The following is a 24312-nucleotide window of genomic DNA, read 5'->3' as shown; positions in this document are numbered from 1 at the left end:
TTACAGGCAGTTTGTTTGCACTGGGAGTTCACCAGATTTCCTGAACTAACGTCTGCGACCAGTACTGTGGATTTTCCTGTCAAATATTTCTTGAATTGCATCACTGAAGGAAAAAAAAAAAAAAAATCCAAGAAGTGGAGATACAGGAGGCACAAGCTGATTTCAACCATTAAAACTGTTGGAATTGATACTGCACCTATAAATATGGCTTTATTGATTTTTTTTTTTTTTGGGGGGGGGGGACGGGGGACGTCTATAGGGCACAGCGGTCCCGGAAAACACGGTCAACTTCCGCCAGTGGCTGCGCGGGGGAGCGGCGCTACCGTTCCTACTGTGATCGAGATGCCAACAGGTAAGACGACAAACCTACCATTCATATTCCAACATGATAGACATTTGAGCAAACCTGCTGGGAAAAAGAAAAAATACAATCTTGGTTCATTTTTCATTCATTCAGTCTCGTTCACTTACACCTGAGTTACACCCTACATGCTGCACTTCACTGTCGCAACAAGGTTTTCCCGACACACGACAGTAACGATCGCACCACAGCACCTGCCACCAACACCGTCAAACATTTTAGCTTGATTAGAAAAAGGGCTTTGGATTTTGCTTCAATTAAAACACTGCTGACAAATGCCAAGTTTAAAAAAAAAAAGAGGCAAGAATGCAATTCAATTAAATCCACAATCTCATCTTGGTTTGTTTTTTTAATAAAATGTTGGAGGAAGACAGCTGAGAGGTTTAGTTTAAAAAAAAAAGTAAACAGAACTTGTCAGATATACAAGTTAACACCAAACCCCCTGAAGCTCTTCCGTTAAAAGAACGCGTCAGGGCTGCATGGATAACACCTGGGTTTGATGATGAGCATCACTGCTGTTTAATGGAGGAGCTGCTGTCTAATATATGCTGAACCCAGAGGAAGGAAGAGTGAATACAAGTTTGCATTTCATAAAAACATTTGTTTCTTAAAATCTCAATATGAACAACCAAACTATTGAACACATTGGTGTATGCGGATTATTAAAAATGTATCATTAGACATCAGCGCATCTCTAAGATGGAGACGAGCAAAAAAAAAAAAAACAGGAAAAAAAAGTGAGCCAACAACTGAAACAAAAAGTTTGGAAGGTGACGTTGGGCATTATTGCTGGGAAGAAAGCTGCTGCACAAGTAGCAGCTTAATTCATCTTGATATGGCCCCTCGTTTCCCCTCCTCTCTGACCTGTCCTTTGTCCAAAGTCTTTGCTTCTGCTCTTCAGGTGTCCTCCTGCAGAGGCTCGAAGGCGCAGAGAGGATGGAGGTGAGGGGCGTTACTTAAAGGGGGGGGTCATCACAGTGAGTCCAGAAAGAAGTCCATTATCACAGTGCCAAACAGATAAGTTGGGGGGGGGGGGTGTGAGAGAAGAGATGCTTTTATCAGTTCTCTGTGCTCAAAGCCCATCCGAAAGATGGTCGCTGAAGGAGGGAAGTCTCAAAACTCTTACAGGACTGTACTCTCTCTGGTGACCCTTCCATTCTCTCTCCCCTCCTTCTCCATGGCTGGGCGGCCCCACGAGGCCCCACTTATCTGTGTTGTCGGAACCCGTGTGAGCCATCTGGGCCTGCCGGCTGCCGGACAGTGTGGTGGTTTGATCGGGTGTCCTCCGAAGGCAACGTAGAGTTATTGCGCCCGAGCCTAGCAGAAGGAGAGCAGAGGAAATGGGGAATAAATTGGAGGCGGCAGCTTTTTCCACGTGCAGCAAGGAAAGTGGTCTTAGCTCGGCGCCAGTTGGCAAGATTTAGCAGCAGCTCTTGTTTTCAATGGACGTCTTTCTCTGGAAGTGTCCCAATTACTGGATGGCTGCAGTCTCACGTCAGACAAGTGCATGACCATGATTTCAGGCTTTTATTTTCAAAATCACTCTTAAAATGATTGGTTTATGTCGAAATACTTCGAATATACAATCATAAATATGATAAACACCATTTAGAGAGAAACTGAATTCTTGTTCCTGCAATCAGGTTATCTGACAGAAACTTGGGATCAACCAACATTTCTCAATAAATCCAAGTCATTCAAATAAATTGAATTCTGCTCATAGAGCACCGATTACATTGCTGCCCTAAACATTCTGATACAAGAGGTGTAAATCCAACCATGCAGCTGAACAGTGAAAAAAACAAGAGCTGCTGACAAAGTATGCAAAGTGAAAGAAAAAGTAACATCAGTCAAAAAGAAAAGAAAACTCCTGTATGAAACCTTCATAATTGGCATTATTTGGACATTTGCCATGTCAAAATAAAACCATAATTGTTAGGTGGTTCATTTCCAGCCTGTTGTTTGCTCTGCCCTCTGTAAATTGCATGACTGCTGAATCAAGTCATTCCACAAACATTGCTCCTCTCTGCCAGTTTCAGAGGAAACAACAGAGGAGCAAACACCATAACAAAACAAGTGACAAGGCATCACATACAGTTGGATCTTGGCAGGTTGTTGACATCGTTGTGCATGTGTGGGATGAGACCATTTATCCAGAGGTAGTAGATTCAGTACGGGAGTAAAAAGCTCCCGGGCATTTAGAAAACTTCCAGTTTTGTACCACTTTCATGCTGAAACTAACCACAGATCAGAAGCTCTCAAGTCTCTGTGTCAAATTCAGCAAAAATGAGATGCACAATCTCCTCATTCCTCACTGGCAGTGTTTTTTTTTTTTCGGCAAAGGCTGCATGCTCATTATAGCCCTGATTTGATGGCGTGACAGGTGAGTCAACATGTCCAGCTTCCACTGTTCACACAGCTGCCGAGAGGATGGAATCCCTGGACGATAGATAAGTGGGCTGACCCTGCCCCCCAGGCAGGATAAACATGTTCAAATCAACTTCATATCCACAAGAACAGGTCGGGTTTTTGAGCTGCAGTGTCGGTGTCACCAGAAATTGTGTATTTGTGATAGAACTGTTAGAAGCTGACAACAGTACAGCCAGTAAGAGTTCAAATTCCTAATTATCAACAGAAATCGGTGTTAAAAGTGATGTTCCTTTGCTTTTTTCTCGGCTCCATACTTGACATTATACGTTCTTAAAGTGCGCTGGGACTCGCGCTTACCGGTCAGTGTTGGGCTTGTCCTGAGGCGCCTCCTCTGGGCAGGCGCTGCCCAGTATTCTCTTCCTGGCCTCAGCATACTCTGCTTCTCGCTGGGCCAGAGACTTGACCTGCGGCGTGGGTCTGCTCTGATTTAGGGCCGATCCGAGCGAGCCGTTGGACGTCGGCCGCTTCAGGATGCGTATCTGGGGTGGAGGTGCTGCCGGCATGGAGTCGTCCTGTATCACCACGGTGGTTTTCAAGGGAGATTGCAAAGACTCTCTGGAAGAGAAAGTCCATCAGAAGATAAGACTCATGACAAAAACACTTTGTTAAGCTGGGGACAGCTAATATTTTAGCCTCGGGGCAGTCCAATCTACTTCACTTCCAAATACTCGGTTCATGTTTAATAAATACTAAATCATCCAGGTTGCCATAGAATCAAACAAGTTGCAAATCGAAGGCAGGCTTTTTGGACAATTCACTGTAATTTTCACAAAAGGGCATCACTAAAAACAGTCTCCTGTTGAAATTGCATGAATCAAATAGTAATTTTCCTAAAAAATTCTTTACACAAAGGCAAAAGGAGAGACTTAAGAGTTACTTTGCAATCAATTTGCTGATCAAACCCATTTGAGATTGAATTGAACTGTGATGTAGTCTCTCTCTCTCGCTCTCTCAGCTGGAATATGTTCGACACACCTGCTTTTAAGGCTTGAAATATAAACGTTCAAGAAGCAAAAGCTATTTTTTCTGGAGGTCCTCACTTTTCTCTGTGACTGATCCTCAGCTTCTCTTCCAACCGCTTTTCCATTTCCTGCAGGGGCGAGAACCGCAGACAAACATTTGTTTACACAAACAGCATGGTCAGGTCGATGTCAGCAGAGGAGCTGGACGGCCAGGGTTCAGTTTCACGCTATTTTTAACATGTGCGGGCCAGCTGCCAGGTCACAACACAGTGCGATCAGCCGCCTAACATTAGCCGGGCGGATGTTGCAAGCGCGAAACTTCGACGAAGCACTCGGGCTTCAGGTGCAGTGATTGATGATTAAAATGATCAGTCCGAGCCCGTGACGTGCTGACGTCATCGGCTGCCAAACCTGCGGCGACGGCTCCCGGCTAACTGAGCAGTTTCGGGACGTAATCGGCCAAGTACCGGGCACTAGTCACCAATCAGGCCGGGGGGGGAGAAAAAAAAAATCACAAAGCTCACCAGTTCGAGGCAATCCCATAGAAAAGAAATGACACGATGGTGCAAACAACGTGACACATTTGGGAAAACCCATTAAATGAAACCTCTGCCTGAAAATCAGACTTTAAACACTGGTTTACATCAGCCAGCGAGAGGCAGTTGGGTCGCTTGTAAGGTAAATACACCGTTGAGGTTAGTGACATGGTATGATAAAAATACACACTGAATTTAACGTGAAACTGTTAAAACTATGTGCAACCGTTTAATCCACGCCGTAGTAGCAAGCAGACATGCGAGTGACACCTTATGTACGAGCCATGCAACAACTAGCTACCTTAGCATTGGGTTAGCATTCCCGTTTTTACTTTTACGACTATTCCGTGGCTAACTTCAGTGAGACACGCACTGGTTGGCAGTCACTAGATCAAATACGGTCTTATTCGCTCGTTCCGAGTCACTTTGAGTCGTTTAATGGCCAGTTTCTTCCGCGCAGAGCCCCGAGTAGCTGGCTAAGCTAACGCTACTTGACGACAGCTTGCCAAGTTTCTTGAAGCTAACGTTAGCCTTAGCCACATTGTTGGCCCGTGGGAGTCCTTATCCCGCAGCGGCGTTTTTTGTAAGTTCTCAAAACAAACCCGCTGGCGTTTACGACCGCTCGCACAAAATGTACAGTGAGTTGGCGTGAAGCCCGCGGTGAATTACCCCACTATCAGCAGCTTCCTCCCAACTTTCAGCGACCTCCTCATCCATGTTTCATGTTGCTCCACTCACTTACACGCTCGCTGCTAACTGGTGTCAAGCCAGCCGCCGCTCTGTTTATCTGTGCGCCCCTACACCATGCATTACTGTAAGAGTGCACGCGAATGGATTTAGAAATAAAAGTGACAATGAATTCTCGTGAGTTAATCAAATTAATCGTAATAATGAATCAAACAGTGGTTGTAGTTTCAGTCAGTGGTGTGTTGATGTTCCTATGAAGTTTTATTTTCCTCTAATTTCGTACTGATATTAAAAGGAAATGCCCCATTATCATAAATCCATTCCATGTCAGATTGATAGTAGACCACCCCTCTGGTGTCACTCACAAAATCCCAGGTAAGACTGTCATTTCAAAATAAAAGCCAATTCAAAGTTTTTTTATTAACACTCAACGTATCTCTTGATTTAAAGTTGGATTACCTCCAAAATTTGTAGTTATCATAAAGTCATTCCACATCCCAGTGATAGTGGACCATCCCAGCATACTATTTAGATAAAATTAAGAGATTAGAATGTGTGATTTCAACATAAAAGCACTGGGAAAATTGGAATATTTCCAAACTCACTGTTCACTGTTTTAATATAATATAATATAATATAATATAATATGAATTTTGGTAAGGTATGCTGTTTTGTTGGACTATTGATTTGAAAGCAGTGATTACAATGGGCTGATGTTTCCGTCTGCAGCCAGTAAGTTTTATTAATACTTCATTGTTAATTAGTTGTATTAATGGTACATTAATTTATGTTGTTTGTTAATATGTATTATATGTAGTATTAATTTATGTTGTATTAACTAACATAATGAAGATGAGCTCATTAACTGGAACGTCACTTTTAGTTTGAAATCCGTTTGGGTACGCTCTTACGGTAACGCATGGTGTATGGGCGCACTGTTAAACAGAGCGGTGGCTGGCTTGACTCTTTTCTGAAACTGGGGGCTGGCTTGACACCAGTTGCTGGATGTTGGGTTGCCTCCTTCAGGTCCGCCTTCCGTGACCGTCCCCGGCTGTCTGTCAGCAAGCTGTGACGTCACGCTGACGGGTTTCCCTACTGTGCGTGGTCTTCTCCATCGTGCGTGATCCCCCTCCACCAGCCCTGCACTCCGGTCAAACAGGGCAAACTGAGCATTCAAGGTTGGTGAAAACATATCAAATACCTGATTTATTATTGAATTTAAATATATAATATAATGTAATATAATTCAAACAAACAACAGACAATGTGATCAGTACACACATCATCACACAACACACATCATCCCAAAAGAGAAACAACACAGCCACAACTTTAGACATACATAATAATTGCAATTAAAAGCGATGTAATGTTTGCTGAGGTGAGTCGGTCCTCGCAATCTGTTTTGTCTCAATCTTTCCATATTGACCTATATGACTTCATTATAGACCGTCGTTCTGCAGCATTTGTTTACTCAGCAAATGTGGATGGTAAATACAACATAAAGCCACACTCGTGTGACTTAATTTGCACTTTAGTTTAGTTTTTTCTGAGACATTGCATGTACTTAGATTTACCCGGGATCTTGCATCTATTTCCTTCTTAAGATGTATTGACCTAAACCTAAACCTTAGCACCCCATGACTGTGAGCAGGATTAAGTGCTATCGAAGATGGATGGACGAAGTGGGATTATTATCAGTTTAACACTTTAAAATTTTAGATTTAGATTGTATTATTGAAAATTTGTTTTAATTTTATTTAAAAAGATTTTAAAAAAGGTGTTAAGACATTTTTTTTCATAACTACCTTGTTGATTTCGTTTCTCTCCACATATTGAACACAAGTAGGGAAGCGTCACACCGCTAACACACTCAAGAAAGGCTTGAGATCTATTGATGGCATATCCCTATCTTTAAAATATTATAACTTTATATCTTGATCTCTTTTCCTTGAGATTTCTGACATGACTAATGAATAAAGCGTTTTTTACTCAACATGTGAATTTGTCATTCTCTGACTGTTTTGTGAATTCAGTTTTCTTCCATTTGGACGCAAGGGGGCAGTGTTTGATGGCTTGTTGGTTGAGGTTAGATTCTCGTTCAGAAGTTGAGCTTGGGTTCAATACTGTAGTTTGCTGCGTGTCTGGACATTTTGTCAATAAATAATTTTTTTTTTTAAACAGCTCTAGAGATTTATTTGTCACAATCTCAGTGTCAGTGCCCCTTTGTTAGTGCGTGTTTGTAAGTTTTTCAGAGCATAGTATGAGGTCAAAGTTCACAGCATATGTTAAAGATTAAAACATAGTAAAGATACCCTGGTTTATAATACACTGTTAACTTTATCAGCTCTCAGAAATGTTTGATTGCAATGGGTTTGCACTGCACTGGAGTTGACTATCGCCACAAGGTCCCCCATCGATCACAGGGGCAGGGACGCAGAGACAGGAAACGCACAGACACACATTGACCTCACACAACACTTTTTAGACCGTGAGTGGAAACTAGAGTACCTGAACAAAACCAACCCACGACCAGAGAAAGAACAGAAACTTCACTCAATAAGCCCGGACTCGAGCCATATTGCTATTGGAGTTTACGCGTCTCTTAGAAGTGTTGACATTTTGCTGGTTAATAGCAGTTTTCCTATTGGCACATCGTCACATTATGTACAATCGACGCTGAGAAGACAATATTTACCGGCGGCAATGAGAGACAGCTTTACGGCTGTTCATTTCCTGTGTCGCCACAGAGGATCATGTGATCCACATGTTTGATCAGCTTTTCCCCGAAGGGACTCACGCATCCACATGTGTAAACAGTTAGACACCTTTTGATGTTCGTACTTCAGAAATATTGAAAACATAAATCTGTTTTTGAAGCAGACATCTGAGCAACGTCTCTTTAGTGAGGAGAAAAGGACATTATTAGCAACGACTGATAACAGTTGGAGTTCAGGGCAGAATTTACTTTGAAACATTGGCCAGGCCATCGTCTTATCGCTCTTTGTTAGGGTTAGGGTTAGTTAGTTTGTTAGTGCTGAGTGAATTAACATGCCAGCTGTTGCAGATATAGAATGACTCCTGAGACATTCATAAACTTTCTATACGAAATGGACAAATTCAATTTCAAGAGCATCCCTCGTGCCATCCATTGTCCACTCTTTCTATAATATAAATGTATCTATGATTTTCTAATAATAATTATGATAATGTTCTTTTGTATTTTCAGTAGATGCAGTAAAAACTCAGGATTGCAACACTTTTATTTCTTTTTTTTTTTAAAGCTTTATTGCAAATTTTCCTGGAAAGTCTTATGGATTTTCATGTTTTTTGAAAGATTTGTAGCTCCATGTGGAATGTCCTGGCTGTTCTTTGGTCCAGCTGAAATCCTCTTATGTGCATCGATGAACGTGGTATCCTGTCAAGTATCCTGAGATGTAAATAACCACCAGTGTGGCCAGAACTCCCACTGCTTTCATGGTTATTCCCACGGTGCCTGTGCACATTCTGATATAGATCCTGTGGATAGAAAAGAAAGAGTCGTGATGATGATGTCTACATTTTGCTGCTAAAACCGCCCAGCCCTGAGGAGGGATGGACTCCACTACACCTCTGCAGGTGTGCCGTGGCATCTACGATCAAATTGTTGGCAGCAGTTCCTGTGTGTCCTGTAAATCTTTTTTTTTTTTTTCCCCAACTCTTTTTTTTATTGACTTTTTCAATCAAATACAAAAGCAAGCGCAAATAGGAACGGTACATTTCTGAAGTCGATAATTAAAAAAACCCTCATACCCCCCCCCCCCCCCCCCCCCCCCCCCTCCCTTAACCCACCCAGGTTCAAACCAACCAGGGACACATGGCACAAACATACAACAATTATACAAGACTAGTCACCTGGCCAGCAGGGTCGTAAAAGCAACAGCCCTTTTTAGTGACACAGAGGACGTGATATCAGGAGATAACGCCAAAAATGGCTAATAACGGATTAGGAGGAGTGATCTGACCATATTCCCTTCCTGCTGTGTCAAAACTGCTCTCCCAGAAGGAACGCAGCTTAGGACAGGACCGGAACATATGGATATTGTCGGCAGGAGATTGTTTTTACATCTCTTGCAGGTATTGCTGACAGTGGGGTCGATTTTGGACCATTTTGAATTGGTAGCGTCCTGTAAATCTGAGACGTGGAGAATCCGTAGGCTCATGTGAATCAGTGAACTTTAACCGGCCACGACCCTGCTGCAGGTTCACTGCTTTTCTTGGATCACTTTTAATAGATCATGACGACTGCAGAACGAGATCATCTCACAGGAGCAGCAGTTATAAAAATGTTCTGACCACAGTTATTTAACAGTCATTCATAACCAGTGACATCACTGTGGGCTGTTTTCGATTATTAATGCTGCTTTTCCTTCTTTATTACTGTTGTGGTTGTGATTTTTTTTTTTATTCTTTTGTAAGCTGCTTGAAACCTACAGCTGCCATGACTTGGAGGTATTAGATCACTATTATTCACTTCACCTCTCATGTGGTCACAATGTTATAGCTGATGAATGTGTAACCCGCACAAAGGTACAACACTCCATATATAAATGTCATCTTTACGTCAGGCAGAGGTTCATTAGTCTTTTCAGCTGGCACAGTCTCCTGCAAGCAAGGACTAACTTGTACAAAGCGTGTGTCGAGGGTGAAGGGATAGATATATTTCACCTTGTCATCGTAGACTGGGAAGCCTCAACATCCATGTTGATATTGTCCTCGTTCCAGCGGTCATATTGTACACTGCCAGTGCGGTCAGGCTCCATGAGGGATGTTCTTCTTTTCCTCGGTGGTTTATCTCCAGGAATCAGCGCTCAGTCACTGCTTCGGCATCCAGCCCGGACATATAAATGATCTACTGAGACACACTGACGATGAGATGTTGGCAGTGTGCGAATAGCAAGTGCATGTAAAGTTTCATTTGGTGTCTTGATAAAAAAGTGAAAAGAATACAAACACATGGAAATTATTGCCTTCTGAAGCAAAAATGAAGTCCTCTTATCAATAAATGAAGCTGTTTTTTGTATTTCTTCCTACCCGGATCAATCTCAGACGGTCACCAATTTGTTTGGACGCTCTGTGCTCCTGTGCTTTCAAATCACAGACACGGCTCCTTCTTGGTATGAGCCCCATGTCCATAGTCCATGTGTTCACCCCAGGCCCGCCTGTCATAAATCCATTGACCCCCATTCAGCTGCTGTGTTTCTCCCCATTTTATGACTCCTTTCCTCTGATAAAGACTTGTTCAAGCCAAATGTGCCTTTTTTTATCCCTGGTTTCATCACATCCTGTGCAGATAGTGGGCAGCAAGGTGGCAAAGCAAAAACAATTACAAGGTAACCATGATTTGATATTTCCATCGGTACTAAAATGTAATCCAAACACATTAATTTAAACAATAAAGCAGTCTTTAAAAAAGAAAAGAAAAAAGGATTGAAACGTGTGTTATTTCATCATATTAGATCCTATCACTGTCAACGATGAATGCTTTATTTGATGACTATGATATGTGATTGTTTCTCTTCAGACTGGATCAAGACCAGTGACCAACAATCTATGCCAAAGACCATGAAAGAATGAGGTGCAGACGCAGGATGCTATAACTACAGTATTGCACACTGGTGCCCTTCTATAGGAGAGTTGATGAAATGCACACCAAAATGTGTTTGTTTGTTTGTTTGTTTTCTTACAACTTTATTTGAAATTATGTCACACATTGCATGGACATATGAATATTGGTGATGTGGCCATCCTGCAAATGCCATAAATAGGGCATTATGTTATGTTATATTATATTATATTATACTATACTATACTATACTATACAATATTCTATTCTATTCTATTCTATTCTATTCTAATATTATATTATATTATATTATATTATATTATATTATATTATATTAGTTAGTGTTTCCCATCGGAGGTTTTCCAACGTTACACTTCCGCCGTGCCATAAAACCGCTGCACACACTTCAGGTTTGTCTATCGTTTTCACTACGCGAGGAATTATTTCATTTTCTTTTCATATGGGCCTTTAGTTTCGTAAATAGAGACTCCCGTGCGTTGCCTATTTAAAACGTGTAACAAGTTATTTGTTCTAATCTTGTTAGAATCATCTGTTTAGTGGCGGAAGTTGTTTATAATCAATCGGGCATGCTACTTGGCGCTAGCTAAGGTCTGTTTGCTAACACGTTAGCATCGAGTTTGTTTTGGGTTTTTTCACAACAAAGTGGATTTCGAAGAAATTCTTATTCCTGCTTTGTCTTGTTGGGTGGACAGAATCATTACAAGCGATCCATCTGTAGTTACATGAGGTTTGATGTTCGTTGTTTTGTGTTTAAACATGTCCGGCCTAGCTTAGCCGCGTTTGCCGCCTGAAGCCAAATATCAATATCTGTTATTTTAGTACCTTCTGTCGTTAGTTCGTTATATACCAGCCTAAAATTCTACGATGAAATGTATGTTCTGTGTGTTCGTGTGATGGAGCAGTCGGTGGAGAGTGGCCGCTGATGGGGGACGAAAAGGAGACCTGGAAAGTTAAAACTCTCGACGAAATCCTACTTGAGAAAAAACGCAGGCGAGAACTGGAAGAGAAAATAGAGCCCAAGCGTCAGAAAAATGTAAAGTATATATACATATAATGATTTATGCATGATATACTTTCATGTTAGTGTTTTCATTATTAGAGAGAGAGGTGTGAAATTTCAAGACCCTGCATGATTTATTGACAGTCTATTTCTACATCTGGGGATAAATGTTTTGATTTATATACAAATCCATTAAATGCTGCTATACACCATTATATTGTCTTATCTCACCCCCAAATGTCACTAAGAGAAATATACTGCACAAACTGTCATATAATCTCATAATTTAGCAAATTGAGGAAATACCACAGAAGCAACTCCTATATAAACATTTCGCACGACTGTTTATCCATGTGTTTTGTTCATGTCATCGGATTACACTCTGTGTCTGACTTTAGTTCTCCCAGGGCCTTGTTCCACAGGCGGATGATCGGGAAGCCAAACGAGATACTCCTGAGGAAGGAGAATTACAGGACCAAAGGATGGAAATAACAATTCGTAATTCCCCATACACACGGGAAGATTCTACAGAAGACAGGTACTTGGAAATCCAACGTGAAAGGATATTTTTGTGTTAGAAAAAAAAGATGTTCTTGTAATGTTTGTCCTTGTATCTTCTCCTCTCACAATATTTTCTTTCCATTTTTACCAGAGGAGAGGAAGATGAATCTCTTGCAATAAAGCCTCCTCAGCAAATCGCGAGGAAGGACAAATCTCACCACAGAAAGGAAGAGAAGAGAAAAGATAAACGACGTCATCGTAGCCACTCGGCTGAGGGAGGTATGGGAATCGCGACTGTAAATCTCTTGAGCGATTCTTTATGATAATTTGCAGAATTTTTCATGCACTCTTCAAACTCTCCAGTAGGTAAACATGTGCGACCGAAAGACAAAGAAAAAGAGAGAGAGAGTGAACGCAGGAAGCGTCAGTGGGAGGAGGACAAAGCACGGAGAGACTGGGAGAGACAGAAAAGGAGAGAACAGGCCAGAGCCCACTCCCGCAGAGAGAGGTGAGAATCAACCTCCAACAAGTTCAATGATCGAGCTGTTAAGTAGTCATACACTCACTGGCCACATCATTTGGATGGATTTGGTTACCAATTAAGCTGCCTTTAGTATTTATAGCATGTAGTGGAAAAGCCTGTCAAGATTTTTCTTTTTTGACATTACACTTTTACACTGACTTACATTGCTTACATGTTCTATTATTCGTCACTGCTTCGAATAATGGGGGCATCTATTACTACAATAACAAACAAAAGCGACGAGTTACTGAGTAAAATAGACTAATTCATGCACTACTTTTAACAGTCTCCCTCGGTGTGTCCTGTCTTCATATGAATAGTGTCAGTCTACTGGCTGAAGATAATCAAGTATTGTAAACCGGTCCTTTTGAGAGGGATTTATATTTAAAGATGCACTGATACTTCCACTTATGATTATGAAAGTCTTTATATGAAGGCTCTATAAAGTCAGCGATCACAACTTGTATCAAAACTATGAATTCATTATTTCAAAAAGACAACTTTCTATATTTCTTGTGATTCAGTTATTGGAGAAGCTTATGACAATGTTGCCAGACACAGAAATGTAACCCAACCCACCAAACATGCAGTATGAACAGTACGCCGTAAACATTCACGCTCCTTTAGTGTGTTGGCCCACTCGCTATCTGATGTATGTAAAATAAAAATTAAAAAAAACAAGCGAACGAGAGAGAACGTGTCTCCACATGTGAGTCAGATGATGGTGTTGTGAAAGTACACGCTAATGAAGAAGTGTTGTACAAACACTGTTGAATCTTCCATTTATCTACTCACACATGTACGTAAAAAAAATGATCAAATACAAATGTCCTGACTGCATTTGTCAGGTTTGAGGAGTTGGTTGAAGATCTTCTTTTCGGCTTTAGTGATGCTGGGTTGGTATCAAACAGAGCCAAGAAACTGTCTCTCACATCATCAGACTAATAACAGCAGGCTGAGCTGCCGACACAAGGCCAAATGTTATTAATGCCAAATTCTGACTCTCCTTTCCAAATGGCAGTGGTGTGGCCGCTGAGTGTATTTTGTTATTGGCAACAGTTGGTTTGTTACTGGTATTTAGTATTATCCAACTTTGATTGATGTTTTTGTGTTAATTCATATTGGATCACAAATGTTTTTGAAGAAAGAAATGCAATGTGAATAATACAGTCAAACTGAGTGCAAAACATGAATATATGTTGGAGTAACTTGTGAGTCAAATGACGAGATTGGACTTTTGATTATCTGAACAGACCTCGAGTGGACTCTCCTGGGTTTTTTTTGGACCACAGGGACCGTCTAGAGCAGCTCGAGCGCCAGCGCGAAAGGGACCGAAAGCTGCGCGAACAACAGAAAGAGCAGCGAGAGCTCAAAGATCGCGAGAGAAGAGCTGAAGATCGACGTAAAGACAGGGGGTCTCGACGTGAAGGTCAGTGAGCGACGCTGTCTGCGTCCCTCATGGCTTTATTTTTTTGTTTGTTTTTTTTTTTTCCTTTTGCAAAGACTCGCATACATACCCGTCTCAGAAATATACTTTTAACCTCGGTGTCCTTTTTGGGGAATGAGGGATGGAAAACAATTACTCTTTCCAAAATGAAGTATTCCTTGAATGTGAAAACCGTCCAGGTTCAGTGTCACATTCATCCATCTTCTGTTTTATCCAACTCACAAGACTTCTTTTTTTCTTCTTCTTCTTTCCCCTAAATAAAGTTCCGCCTATTCACCGGAAGCCACCAGACGAGTACGATGACAAGCTCAAACAAAGTCACCGCAGCCGAAGTCCCACCCGCCTCCCCCGGGAGCGCGGCGATCACAGTGAACCGCGAAAAAGCACAAGTGAGCTCATCTTTTGCGACTTGACAAGCCGCCTCTTTTAAGGTTTTTAGGTGGCTGGCTCATCACCGTATCACTTCAGGATTTTCCTCGTGGCGAGTTTGTGTGGAAATTCACTCCGCATTTCATCCGCAGCGTTAAAAGAGGACAAACCGGAAATCAAAGACCTGCTTGCAGACCTCCAGGACATCAGCGACAGTGAGAGAAAGACCAGCACGGCAGAGTCTTCAATGGGTAACAAGTTATATAAGCTACACCAGTGCACACCGGTGTGCCGTGGGAAATGATCCAATTTCACATTTTTTTCTAAAAAAAAAAACATTTGCTTTCACAACTGCTGTCAGCTGTGAGAGCAGTGTGCAACATAATCATGTATAAATACTGTGGCGAGCGCCGCGGAAGAATCGCTCTGAGTCGAGATTCTTTTCTGCCAGCTGATCACTGGAGGCTTTTATTTTGACATGAACACACGTAACCGGAACTTCATAACAGGATCACACTCCACACAACACACTTCACACTCGTGGTTGCACACCAACGTCCAACAAACCAAACCAAACTCCACGAAATAATTAACTATCTGAACCGAGGAACAAAAACGCAACACAAGCACAAATCAACACACACAACAACCCTAACAATAACCCTCAATAACCTCCGGCAACACATAACCTGAACTCCCATCATGTCCTGCAGCGACCAAGTCCGTGATCGCTAAAATACTCTTCGCCACTAGATGGCAGCACAGAACGTTGCCGGTGAAATCGAAACTTAACAGACCTCAGTCTCATTAATCACCACCACCTGAGGCTGCTACCATCTTGTATCAAAGTATTGTGTCAGTGACAGTGATGGAGAAATTTTTGAAAAGGAAGAATGCTAACCAGGATATCAGCTCTGTGTTCATCCATTAGGTCCAGGTTTCACACTGAGTGAGTAAAAATAAAAAAAAGAGATTGGGAAATACTTTTTTTCTGTATTTATTTGATTCCTGTTGATAAAGCATTGATGAGAATGACTTTATATTGTTAATATAGGCTACAGAGTTTAAAATATTAACATTTTCGGTTGGTGGTGTGCCTCGAGATTTTTCCAAAGAAAAAAGTGTGCCTTGGCTCAAAAAAGGTTGAAAAACACTGACCTACACTTTCAGCAATCAGCTGATGGACCTTAACCATGTAGAATGATTGACGTCAGTAAGAAATATAGCACACTTTATTTATTTTTTTTGTTCTCTGCATTCAAACCGTCCAAGTTATAGTTGATCTTGACTACATATGTTTGGAGCAGTGTAGAGAGCCGGGGATGAAGAAATGAGTAATGTTTTTTTTTTGTTTCTTTTGCTGAAGTTTTGTCCCATTTCAATGCTGCCAATTTGCTGTTTTTCGTCTTTGATCTCACAATGTTTTGATTTAATACAGTCTGCGTTTGATACAGTTCAGTCCTCAGTTCATATTGGTATTAAATGCAGATGAAGCGAAGACCATGCTCCTATCAAATTGACGTTCTCATTTCAAATCAAGGATTATGGGGATATTTCTTTTATGAATTTGAATCTGGAGAGTCTCTCCACTTCTTCCTGTCTGAGGTGAGGAAAGACTAAACCAGCACACTTCCAATTGTTGAGGAATTTCAAAGCTGAAACAAGTTTCATTGGCTTTTGTTCTGTTGGCGTAATGTCACTTTTGTCTTCTTGTTGTGTTGTAACTATGTTGTGTTGCTGTTTTGCTCCGGTCTCTCTTGGAGAAGAGGCTTTAACTGGCGTCTGTCTGTTTAAATGACGGATATGGATCGATTGACCTTTATATAAATTGTTTGCACACCTTTGAGAATAACAAAGTGCATTGAGCGTCATGTCCAAGGATCATTAGACGCATTGACAAGCAGACCCCATTACGGATTTTAATGTACTCCAAGTGATTAAACCTCATTGGGAAGCTCATTGTCATTCATTTCCGATCAAATGGAAATATAAATAAGCATAATCACTCATTTAAGTGATTAGGGGATTAGTGTGAGCAATAACCATGAGGTATACCGACTTCTGTGAAGTCTTCTAAAAGCGCTTTTTTTTTTTTTTTTTTGGCATCTTGTTTAGCCTCAGAATCGGGCTCTGAAGAAGAGGAGGACGAGGATGACAACGAAGAGGAGTCCAGCAGCCAGAGCGAGGGAGAGGAAGAGGAAGACGAGGAGTCTGTTTCTGGCTCCGGGAGGTCTGAGCAGAGTGCAGGTACAGTGTTTCTACCAGTGTGACTCTTGACACGAACGCTGACGCAGCAATCCCCGGTTAAGTACTGCCTCTTTCTTCCTCTCAGAGGACGTGAGTGAGGAAGAGCAGTCAGAGGAGGACTTTGAAGAGGAGAGAGAGAATGGGAATCACGTACCTGCAGGTAAATGTTCGATGGACCTTTATATCAACATTTGACACAGATTTAAGAAGAAAAAAAAATCAAATGTGTGAGCCACACCGGATTGAATCTGTTTGACAGTAGAGCAGCAACATTCTAGAAGCATTTCGCAAAAAAACCCAAACCTCTTACCAATGCCAAACTGACTTCACAGTGCCAGAGTCCCGTTTCGACCACGACTCAGAGGAGAGTGTGGATGACACCGAGGACGAAGAGGAGGAGGAGGATGAAGAAACGGGAGATGGTGACCCCACCCCTCTGTCTCAAACGCATTCTCGGTCCCCCACTCCCGAAGAGAACTACATCCCCGAGTCGCCCCCAATCTCACCCGTGGAGCTGAAGAAGGAGCTGCCCAAATATCTGCCTGCTTTACAGGTCGGCGCCGACGCGTCTCCACCCATTCTAGAGACGATGCATTTGTTTGGGGTGAAACTTCACCGGGTGCTTGACCCATTAATTTCTGTGATCAGGGCTGCCGGAGCGTTGAGGAGTTTCAGTGTCTGAACCGAATAGAGGAGGGAACCTACGGCGTGGTGTACAGAGCCAAGGACAAAAAGACGGGTATGACAACAAATGTATCCAGCTGTGCTTTGAAAGCTTTTCTAGTTACAACAGTAAACACATCGTCATGTTTGCAGATGAGATTGTCGCCCTGAAAAGGCTGAAGATGGAGAAGGAGAAAGAAGGTTTCCCGATCACATCGTTACGTGAAATTAACACGATCCTGAAAGCTCAGCATCCAAACATCGTCACCGTCAGGGTAAGAGCGTTTCTAGTCTTTTCCTTTAGATATCGATATTAACATTCATTAATATTAATATTCCTTTTCCCCTAATGTCAGGAAATCGTTGTTGGGAGCAACATGGACAAGATCTACATCGTGATGAACTATGTGGAACATGACCTGAAAAGTCTGATGGAAACGATGAAGCAGCCCTTCCTGCCAGGTAACCCAGTGGACTGACTGACTGACTGACTGTCATTGTCGCCGTCACACAGGTTCTTTCAAAGCGGCGTGTCGACTTGTCTCTTCCAGGCGAGGTGAAGACGTTGATGATTCAGCTGCTCCGGGGCGTTCGGCATCTCCACGACAACTGGATCCTCCACCGCGACTTGAAAACATCCAACCTGCTGCTCAGTCACAAGGGGATCCTCAAGGTACATTTTACTGACGTGGGGACTCGCTTGTCTGGTTCGCTGTTGTCGTGGCAACACGATAGACCACTGTCATGAGACAGAAACAGACTTTTTTTTTTTTGCATGACTGCCTGAAAGGTCAACTGTTAAACTAAAATCATTACTGACAAGAAATCATGTTTAAAATATATTTATTTAAAGGTGAGCAGACATAAAGGCAACTTCTTGATTTGTAATATTTTCTTTAAAATGTATAAATCCGACATTTCAAATGATCATTACTAGAATCGCTTGTCAGAATCCCCTCAGCTCACAGCAGAAGTGGGTTACACAAACACATGTTTACTAGAAGTCAATTAGAGCGTAACATCTGGCAGACGAGGAGGAGGACTGGGTTCATGTGTAAATAACCCCGGGGTTCACAAATCTGGCTTGTGTCGCTTTCATACAAGTCCTTGCGTAGAGATATGAGTCATGCTCTTGTGCAATCCTTCAAATTCAGATGCGACTTATGTGTACATTGACCTGAATTTGGTTTCCTCTGGTATGAAAGGTCAGAGGATCCTGATGTTAGCACCTGTAGAGGAATCCACAATCTCACCGAGCTCCCATTTTTCTGGGCCCAAAATAACATGCAGTCGTCTCTCCCGGGGGTCAATTTCTATCTCTGCTGTGCTGTAGATTGGTGACTTTGGTCTGGCGCGGGAATACGGCTCGCCCCTGAAACCCTACACTCCTGTTGTGGTGACCCTGTGGTACCGATCGCCCGAGCTGCTGCTTGGAGCCAAGGTACGTTCACGCTACCTGTCCGCACGGCAAGCGCCAGATGAAATACCTCTGCTTGCTGCTGCTGCTGCTGCTGCTGCTTGAGCCACAAAATCTGAAGGTGATGTACTTTCAAAGAGGCGGTTGCATCATCTTTATTGATCGTGTTACCCAGAGATGGATTTCATGAGAAGACAACATCTGCAAAGCATTTGGCTTGTAAGATACCGAATACCGCAAAGTGTTATTTGAGTTTTGGAGTGTGTGTGTGTGTGTGTCGTCTGCAGCCAGGAGGCAGCGGCCCAGCAGCCAGTCAGAGCACATCCACTTTCACACAGCAGACAAACTGAAGAAGAAGCGTGTGCCAGCAGGACTGTCTACTCTGTTTCTGCGGACTGCCACTGTGTTTGTTCTTCTCACCGCAGGAGTACTCCACAGCCGTGGACATGTGGTCCGTGGGCTGCATATTTGGCGAGCTCCTCACCCAGAAACCTCTCTTCCCTGGAAAATCTGAAATTGACCAAATTAACAAGGTCTTTAAGGTAAATACCCCTCATTTGATCATTAAACAATCACAACACAGTTGCTTTGTTGACAAATTGCGCATGCGGAGTGTCTCGTCTGTGCAACTGTAAAATAGTAGTAACGCTGCAGTTCTGCAGACGGACCACAAGGTCGAGCCGTTTCCAGGCGTCAGCCCAGCTGATGAAGTTATTATGAAACGGAGAGGCTCACCAGAGTTGGCTGAATGTGTTCGACTGGATGAGCTACATAAAGCATAACAGCCATGCAGACTGATGTCATTCACTGCTCCCGTGTCACAGCTCTTACCAGAGATCATTTAAAGTATTAAACATATTTAGCATTGGTCGACCGCTTGTCTGCGGTCGGCGAGTACACGGGCCAGAGCAGAGAATATATCCCAAGCCATTTTTTCCTTGCGCTGAAAGTGTGTTTGCTGACGTCTGCGCATCGCCTGCAGGACTTGGGGTCGCCCAGCGAGAAGATCTGGCCCGGCTACAACGAGCTGCCCGCTGTGAAAAAGATGACTTTCACAGAGTATCCCTACAACAACCTGCGAAAACGCTTTGGAGCGCTACTGTCAGACCAAGGCTTTGACCTCATGAACAAGTAAGAGCCTTAAAGATTGTCACAGACACTTCACAAATCACATCTGTAGTGACCAGCGCTCACAGGGACGCGCCTTTTTTTTTTCTTTTCTTTTTTAATACAAGGGAAAATATGAGCCATCCATGGAATACGTGGGTTTTTTTATGGCTATTTCCCTGTAATTTGTTAAGAAATAAAAGTCATTTTTAATATGCCATTTTAAAATTTTGCGTAATCAAGGTATATCTGATTTTTAATTAATGACGGTTTGATGATGCACTACTTGCTGGGATTGTCACTATTCATAGATTATTGTTCGATTCTTTCTCATGGTTTGGTCATTCAAGGTGAAATTGGTTTGTGTGAACTAAAATTAAATCAAATTAATTAAATTCTGTATTACACTGCAAATTATGTTCTCAGGTAACCATTTATAATGAAACCTAATAGCAATTCTATTCATCAGAATCATTTAAATAGTTCACCTCTGTGCTCATAGTATTGACACGTCTTTCTCCAATAATCTGCACTCATCAGATATGAAATTACAGATAATTGGATGAATTGTGAAAAACATCTTTGAAAGGAAATCCAGGAACTGAAAATTTCAGCGCAGCCATCTGACTTAGCTTCTGTCACAGTTTGTCACAGATACGCTCCCAACCAATCAGCTTAGTCTGTTTGTTGTTAATGTTTTATGTGTTGGAGCCACTTCACAGTGTCGCACACAGAAACGAGTTTAGAATTTATTCATTGCTGGTGTAAAACCTGGCGTTCTCCGTCTTAATAGAGCCTATATAAATGGAGAGAATCAAAGAAATGTAAGTTTCAGCTCACAATCATTGTGGATTCTATTGGAATATTGAAATTTTTTGGGGTGGGAAATACTCGATACAAGTCTGAATTACTTTCAAACTGTATTTCTGGCAAAGGGACTTAAAACACGACCGCAAGAGCGGATTGGTAAAACATCAACATATCCCAGCAGCACGACCGTTCCATCCCCATGTTCCACCTCTCACTCCCTTGAACGGCGATGCGCGCCACTCCAGGAAAATGTTTCAGATAACACACATTGAATTCGGGGGGGGGGGGGGGGGATCATTTTCACACACGGCGCAGTTGCACATTCCTCCCATCGGCAGCGCTTGCCATCGTAATTGCGAGGAGCGGCGACGGAGCCTCTCAGATCTGCACCCACCCACTGAGCGTTTGTCTACACCTGCAAATGACAAAACCATCCGGCTCAGTTAGCGCACAGCTGCAGAGGATGGTAACAACATGTCCAGTGTGCTGCCGGTGGGAGCACACACACACACACACACACACACACACACACACACACCAGTGGAAGCTTGGCGTCCGTCCAGCGCCGCTGAAGCCTTCCAGCTGTCAGAAGACTCTGAAAGCATTTTAGCCCGGGACGGATTCAGACCTCGGCAAGTCGGACCTCAAAAGAAGCAGTGTTTGGAAAGTTCGGAGATGCACGGAGGTGTAAGTTGGCGGATCAACACGCCGGGAGCTGCTTGATCCATCACACCCCCTTTGTGCTGGGGGAAAAAAAAAAAGAAAAGTTTTGAAGTCTGAGGCGTTTAAGAGTCCAAACACAGAAACGGCTTTTATATTTTCATTTCATTTCGATTTCTGATCCTGCATCAGTCCGTTCACCAGAGTGTCTGAAGATCCTGACCGCAGTTGTTCTTCTATCTGTGACTCGCTAATTAATGTCTGTCACTGGCGTAAACAAGCACGTGTGTCTGGAATAAGAACCAGCTGGGTCCCGAAGGTCCCGGGGAGAGATCTCCTAGGTGGAGGAAGAGCACACATTCTTCACATTCCTGAGCGAAAACAGTGAATCTGACACGAGCTCGTGATTGCTCCTTTTAATTTTCAGCGCCGGTTCGAAACAGAGCTCGTGTCTAATCTCGCTTGCTGATCTTTGTCTGCAATAAAAGCAGAAACTCTACTCAGTGAAATCTCCCCAGTCTGATTTTAATTTGCCACACTGACCCTCTCCACGTAAAGGAGTCCAATCAGATGGAGTTAGTTTGAAGGCCAATTATCACAATTGAGGAGCTCCCTGTTATACTGTGTTGATCCTGTCATGTGTAATTTAGGCTCCATGCTCTCACTGTCCAGCCCCGAGAGTCCAGCCTGCATCTTGTGCCCAGATTGTCCCACAGAATGTCGTAATATTTTTGTTTTCCGGAGTCCGTTAAACATTTGGGTGTACATAGAAAAGAGTCGGCAAAGAATGAAAAATGAAAAATAATGAAAAAGGCGAAAGACTTGAGAGAATAACCGTCTCTTGAGTACAAGATGAATTGTGCCTCAATGCTTTATCTCCTCCGGCGTTTACGTCGACATTGATTCCCGATCCCTGTCTTTCTGTCCAGATTCCTCACCTACTGCCCCAGCAAGAGGATCTTATCAGACGAAGCCCTCAAGCACGAGTACTTCAGAGAGACGCCGCTGCCCATCGACCCCTCCATGTTCCCCACCTGGCCGGCCAAGAGCGAGCAGCAGAGGGTGAAGAGAGGCACCAGTCCCCGTCCACCCGAGGGCGGCCTGGGCTACAGTCACCTGGTAAATGCATCAGGACTCCACTTTCTCCATTACATACAGCTACCAGGCTTTCCGCACGCCGCCTGTGTTAAATAAATTACAGACCCGCGGGCTTCTGCTTTGCGTCCGTGTATTTCCTCCTTGTGTTTTCCATGATGAGCACCTTTTTAAGTTCCTAATGTTTTTAGCAGTGGCGCCGCTCACCCAGAAGCTAAAGGCTAACACTGATGTTTTTTTCAGTTGAAGGAAGTATTAACACACCAAGTGACCACAGCCGACCTGTTGGTGGTTTATTCTAGTCTTTTTTTTTTTTCTTTTTTTTTTTTGTCAGGGTTGTCAAGTTCATCAACTGCAGGGCAAGACTCTTCTTCGAATTCCACCATGTATAATCCTAATAAGTGCTAATAATGAGCATTTTGTGCACACTTTGGTGGAATAACAATAAGAAATGGTCATTAGGTTCAGCGGCTTTGTTCAATGTCTTTTTTTGTTTTAGTTATTATCACAACTTTGCTCTGTTTGCATTTTCTCTGCAGGGCGATGACGACCTGAAAGACACAGGCTTCCACCTCACAACCAGCAACCAAGGAGCCTCGGCAGTCGGTCCAGGATTCAGCCTCAAATTCTGAGCGCGAACCTGACGACACCCGGCCGTCTGACGGCGGAGCGGAGCGGAGGGCCCTGGGACTTGTTGGCTTGGAACTGGATCAGTGTCTAATCAGCTGTTACCAAACCGTCTGGACTGTTTCACAGCGCGACTGACGGCCCAAACACGCTGAGCTCCATCATCGTCCATTTCAACTTTTTCAGATGTGACCATTTTTTTGTTCTGAATGAGGACACGCAACCATAAATCTACTCGAAGTTTAGTTCTCATGTTTTACTTTTTTGTTTTATTTTCCCCTTTTTACACTTCACGAGAGGGGGGGGATCGGATTTTATTAATGGTTGGTCTTTCCTGGCTGCCTGAGCTACTGTGTAATGATGCAGCATTCTCCATCCGGGATCAAGTCAGAAATTGAGTCGCATATGTCAAACCGCTCCACAACAAGGGAGACAACGTCCTTTTTTTCTAAAAATAAAGTTTGAAACTTTTGTTTTGTCTGCTATTTTCCCTATATTTATAAACTCCGCAGAAGCTATGCAAACACAGCCGCACGCTGCCAGAGGAGGGGGGAAAAACTGGAGGGAGGTCGGGCCTGAAAAGGAATCCAGCCTCCAACCCGACATCACTGTCCAAGAGTGATGTCATTCTTTGCACACTTTGTCTCAGTACTTTGTTCTTCCAGGGGCCCCGGCTTTGCTTCTGCCTTTGTTTTGTTTTGTTTTTTTTAAATGGTTCTGCGACGTTGGAAATTAAACCCAATAAATTTTTTTGATTTTGAGCCAAAGAAAAATAAACAGCGCGGCTTCGGTCTCCGTGAGACCGCTTGCCGCTGGAACAGACGCAATCCTCAGGTCTCGTGGCTCCTCGGGCCAGTACTAAATGGAAATGTTCATTAATCAGTTTTATCTATCCCCTGCCCCAGCCGGAGCCCCTTTTGCAGATTATTACACCTGATGTGTTGAATAAGCTTGGAAGCAGAGCTGCTGGTGGAACTGACTGCTCTCTGTCTCTGGAGGCAGACTCCTGGCTGCACGGCGAGGCCAGTAAAGTAAGCTAGACGTCTGAGGTGTTCCATATGCGGTTTAAGGTCCAAGCAGCTCCAAAGGCTGTAGACAACATTGCTTATTCTGGCTTTAGTAGCTTTACTTCGGTCAGTGTGTAAATTATTGAGATGGCAGGCATCTGAGCAGAAAGCTTCTGTAACTTTTTTTCTTCTTCTTCAATCCCCTAAAAAGAAAGTCATTAGGCGTTTGCACGTTTT

General features: G+C 42.9%; 3 protein-coding genes across 5 annotated transcripts; 1 reads left to right on the top strand and 2 right to left on the bottom strand.

Annotated features, from left to right (window-relative positions):
* Positions 1-13: 13 nt before the first annotated feature.
* LOC308130915 (SUZ RNA-binding domain-containing-like) lies at positions 14-5072 on the bottom strand. Its single transcript, XM_080497429.1, has 4 exons — positions 4959-5072; positions 3832-3881; positions 3089-3346; positions 14-1678 (listed from the first exon to the last, which is right to left on the bottom strand). The coding sequence occupies exons 1-4, from the start codon at positions 5004-5006 to the stop codon at positions 1567-1569; spliced, it is 468 nt and encodes a 155-aa protein (XP_080353555.1). The 5' UTR covers positions 5007-5072; the 3' UTR covers positions 14-1566.
* A 3296-nt stretch (positions 5073-8368) lies between these two features.
* Positions 8369-9778, bottom strand: smim1 (small integral membrane protein 1; the record flags this gene model as incomplete). Its single annotated transcript, XM_080496865.1, has 2 exons — positions 8369-8495; positions 9684-9778. 2 exons carry the CDS (start codon positions 9776-9778, stop codon positions 8369-8371), a joined length of 222 nt encoding a protein of 73 aa, XP_080352991.1.
* A 1729-nt stretch (positions 9779-11507) lies between these two features.
* On the top strand, positions 11508-23499 carry cdk11b (cyclin dependent kinase 11B). 3 transcript variants are annotated; one of them, XM_080497077.1, is made up of 19 exons: positions 11508-11635; positions 12025-12140; positions 12255-12382; positions 12467-12611; positions 13880-14055; positions 14337-14462; positions 14595-14693; positions 16558-16689; positions 16775-16849; positions 17022-17242; positions 17338-17428; positions 17506-17627; positions 17709-17814; positions 17904-18025; positions 18686-18793; positions 19195-19311; positions 19752-19900; positions 22276-22465; positions 22981-23499. In XM_080497077.1, exons 1-19 carry the CDS (start codon positions 11525-11527, stop codon positions 23071-23073), a joined length of 2427 nt encoding a protein of 808 aa, XP_080353203.1. In that variant the 5' UTR covers positions 11508-11524; the 3' UTR covers positions 23074-23499. The 3 variants fall into 3 exon arrangements, with proteins under 3 accessions (XP_080353203.1, XP_080353202.1, XP_080353201.1); XM_080497076.1 differs by having other exon boundaries at positions 12010-12140; XM_080497075.1 differs by having other exon boundaries at positions 12001-12140.
* Positions 23500-24312: the final 813 nt, after the last annotated feature.

The sequence above is a fragment of the Blennius ocellaris genome, assembly GCF_963422515.1.
Source record: "Blennius ocellaris genome assembly, chromosome: 5".
NCBI classification, from domain to species: domain Eukaryota; kingdom Metazoa; phylum Chordata; class Actinopteri; order Blenniiformes; family Blenniidae; genus Blennius; species Blennius ocellaris.
Note: the sequence above shows the minus strand (reverse complement) of the source record. Positions and strands in the feature narration are given on the sequence as shown.

What these genes read in the sequence shown, in the direction of transcription:
- LOC308130915 (XM_080497429.1), bottom strand. Translation starts at nt 5,006, where the DNA reads ATGGATGAGGAGGTCGCTGAAAGTTGGGAGGAAGCTGCTGATAGTGGG. An exon ending in AGGAAGCTGCTGATAGTGGG is followed by an intron (nt 3,882 to 4,958) that starts GTAATTCACCGC and finishes TCGCCCCTGCAG; the next exon opens with GAAATGGAAAAGCGGTTGGA. An exon ending in AGGATCAGTCACAGAGAAAA is followed by an intron (nt 3,347 to 3,831) that starts GTGAGGACCTCC and finishes TTTCTCTTCCAG; the next exon opens with AGAGTCTTTGCAATCTCCCT.
- cdk11b (XM_080497075.1), top strand. Translation starts at nt 11,525, where the DNA reads ATGGGGGACGAAAAGGAGACCTGGAAAGTTAAAACTCTCGACGAAATC. An exon ending in GCCCACTCCCGCAGAGAGAG is followed by an intron (nt 12,612 to 13,879) that starts GTGAGAATCAAC and finishes TTATCTGAACAG; the next exon opens with ACCTCGAGTGGACTCTCCTG. An exon ending in AGCCAAGGACAAAAAGACGG is followed by an intron (nt 17,429 to 17,505) that starts GTATGACAACAA and finishes TCATGTTTGCAG; the next exon opens with ATGAGATTGTCGCCCTGAAA.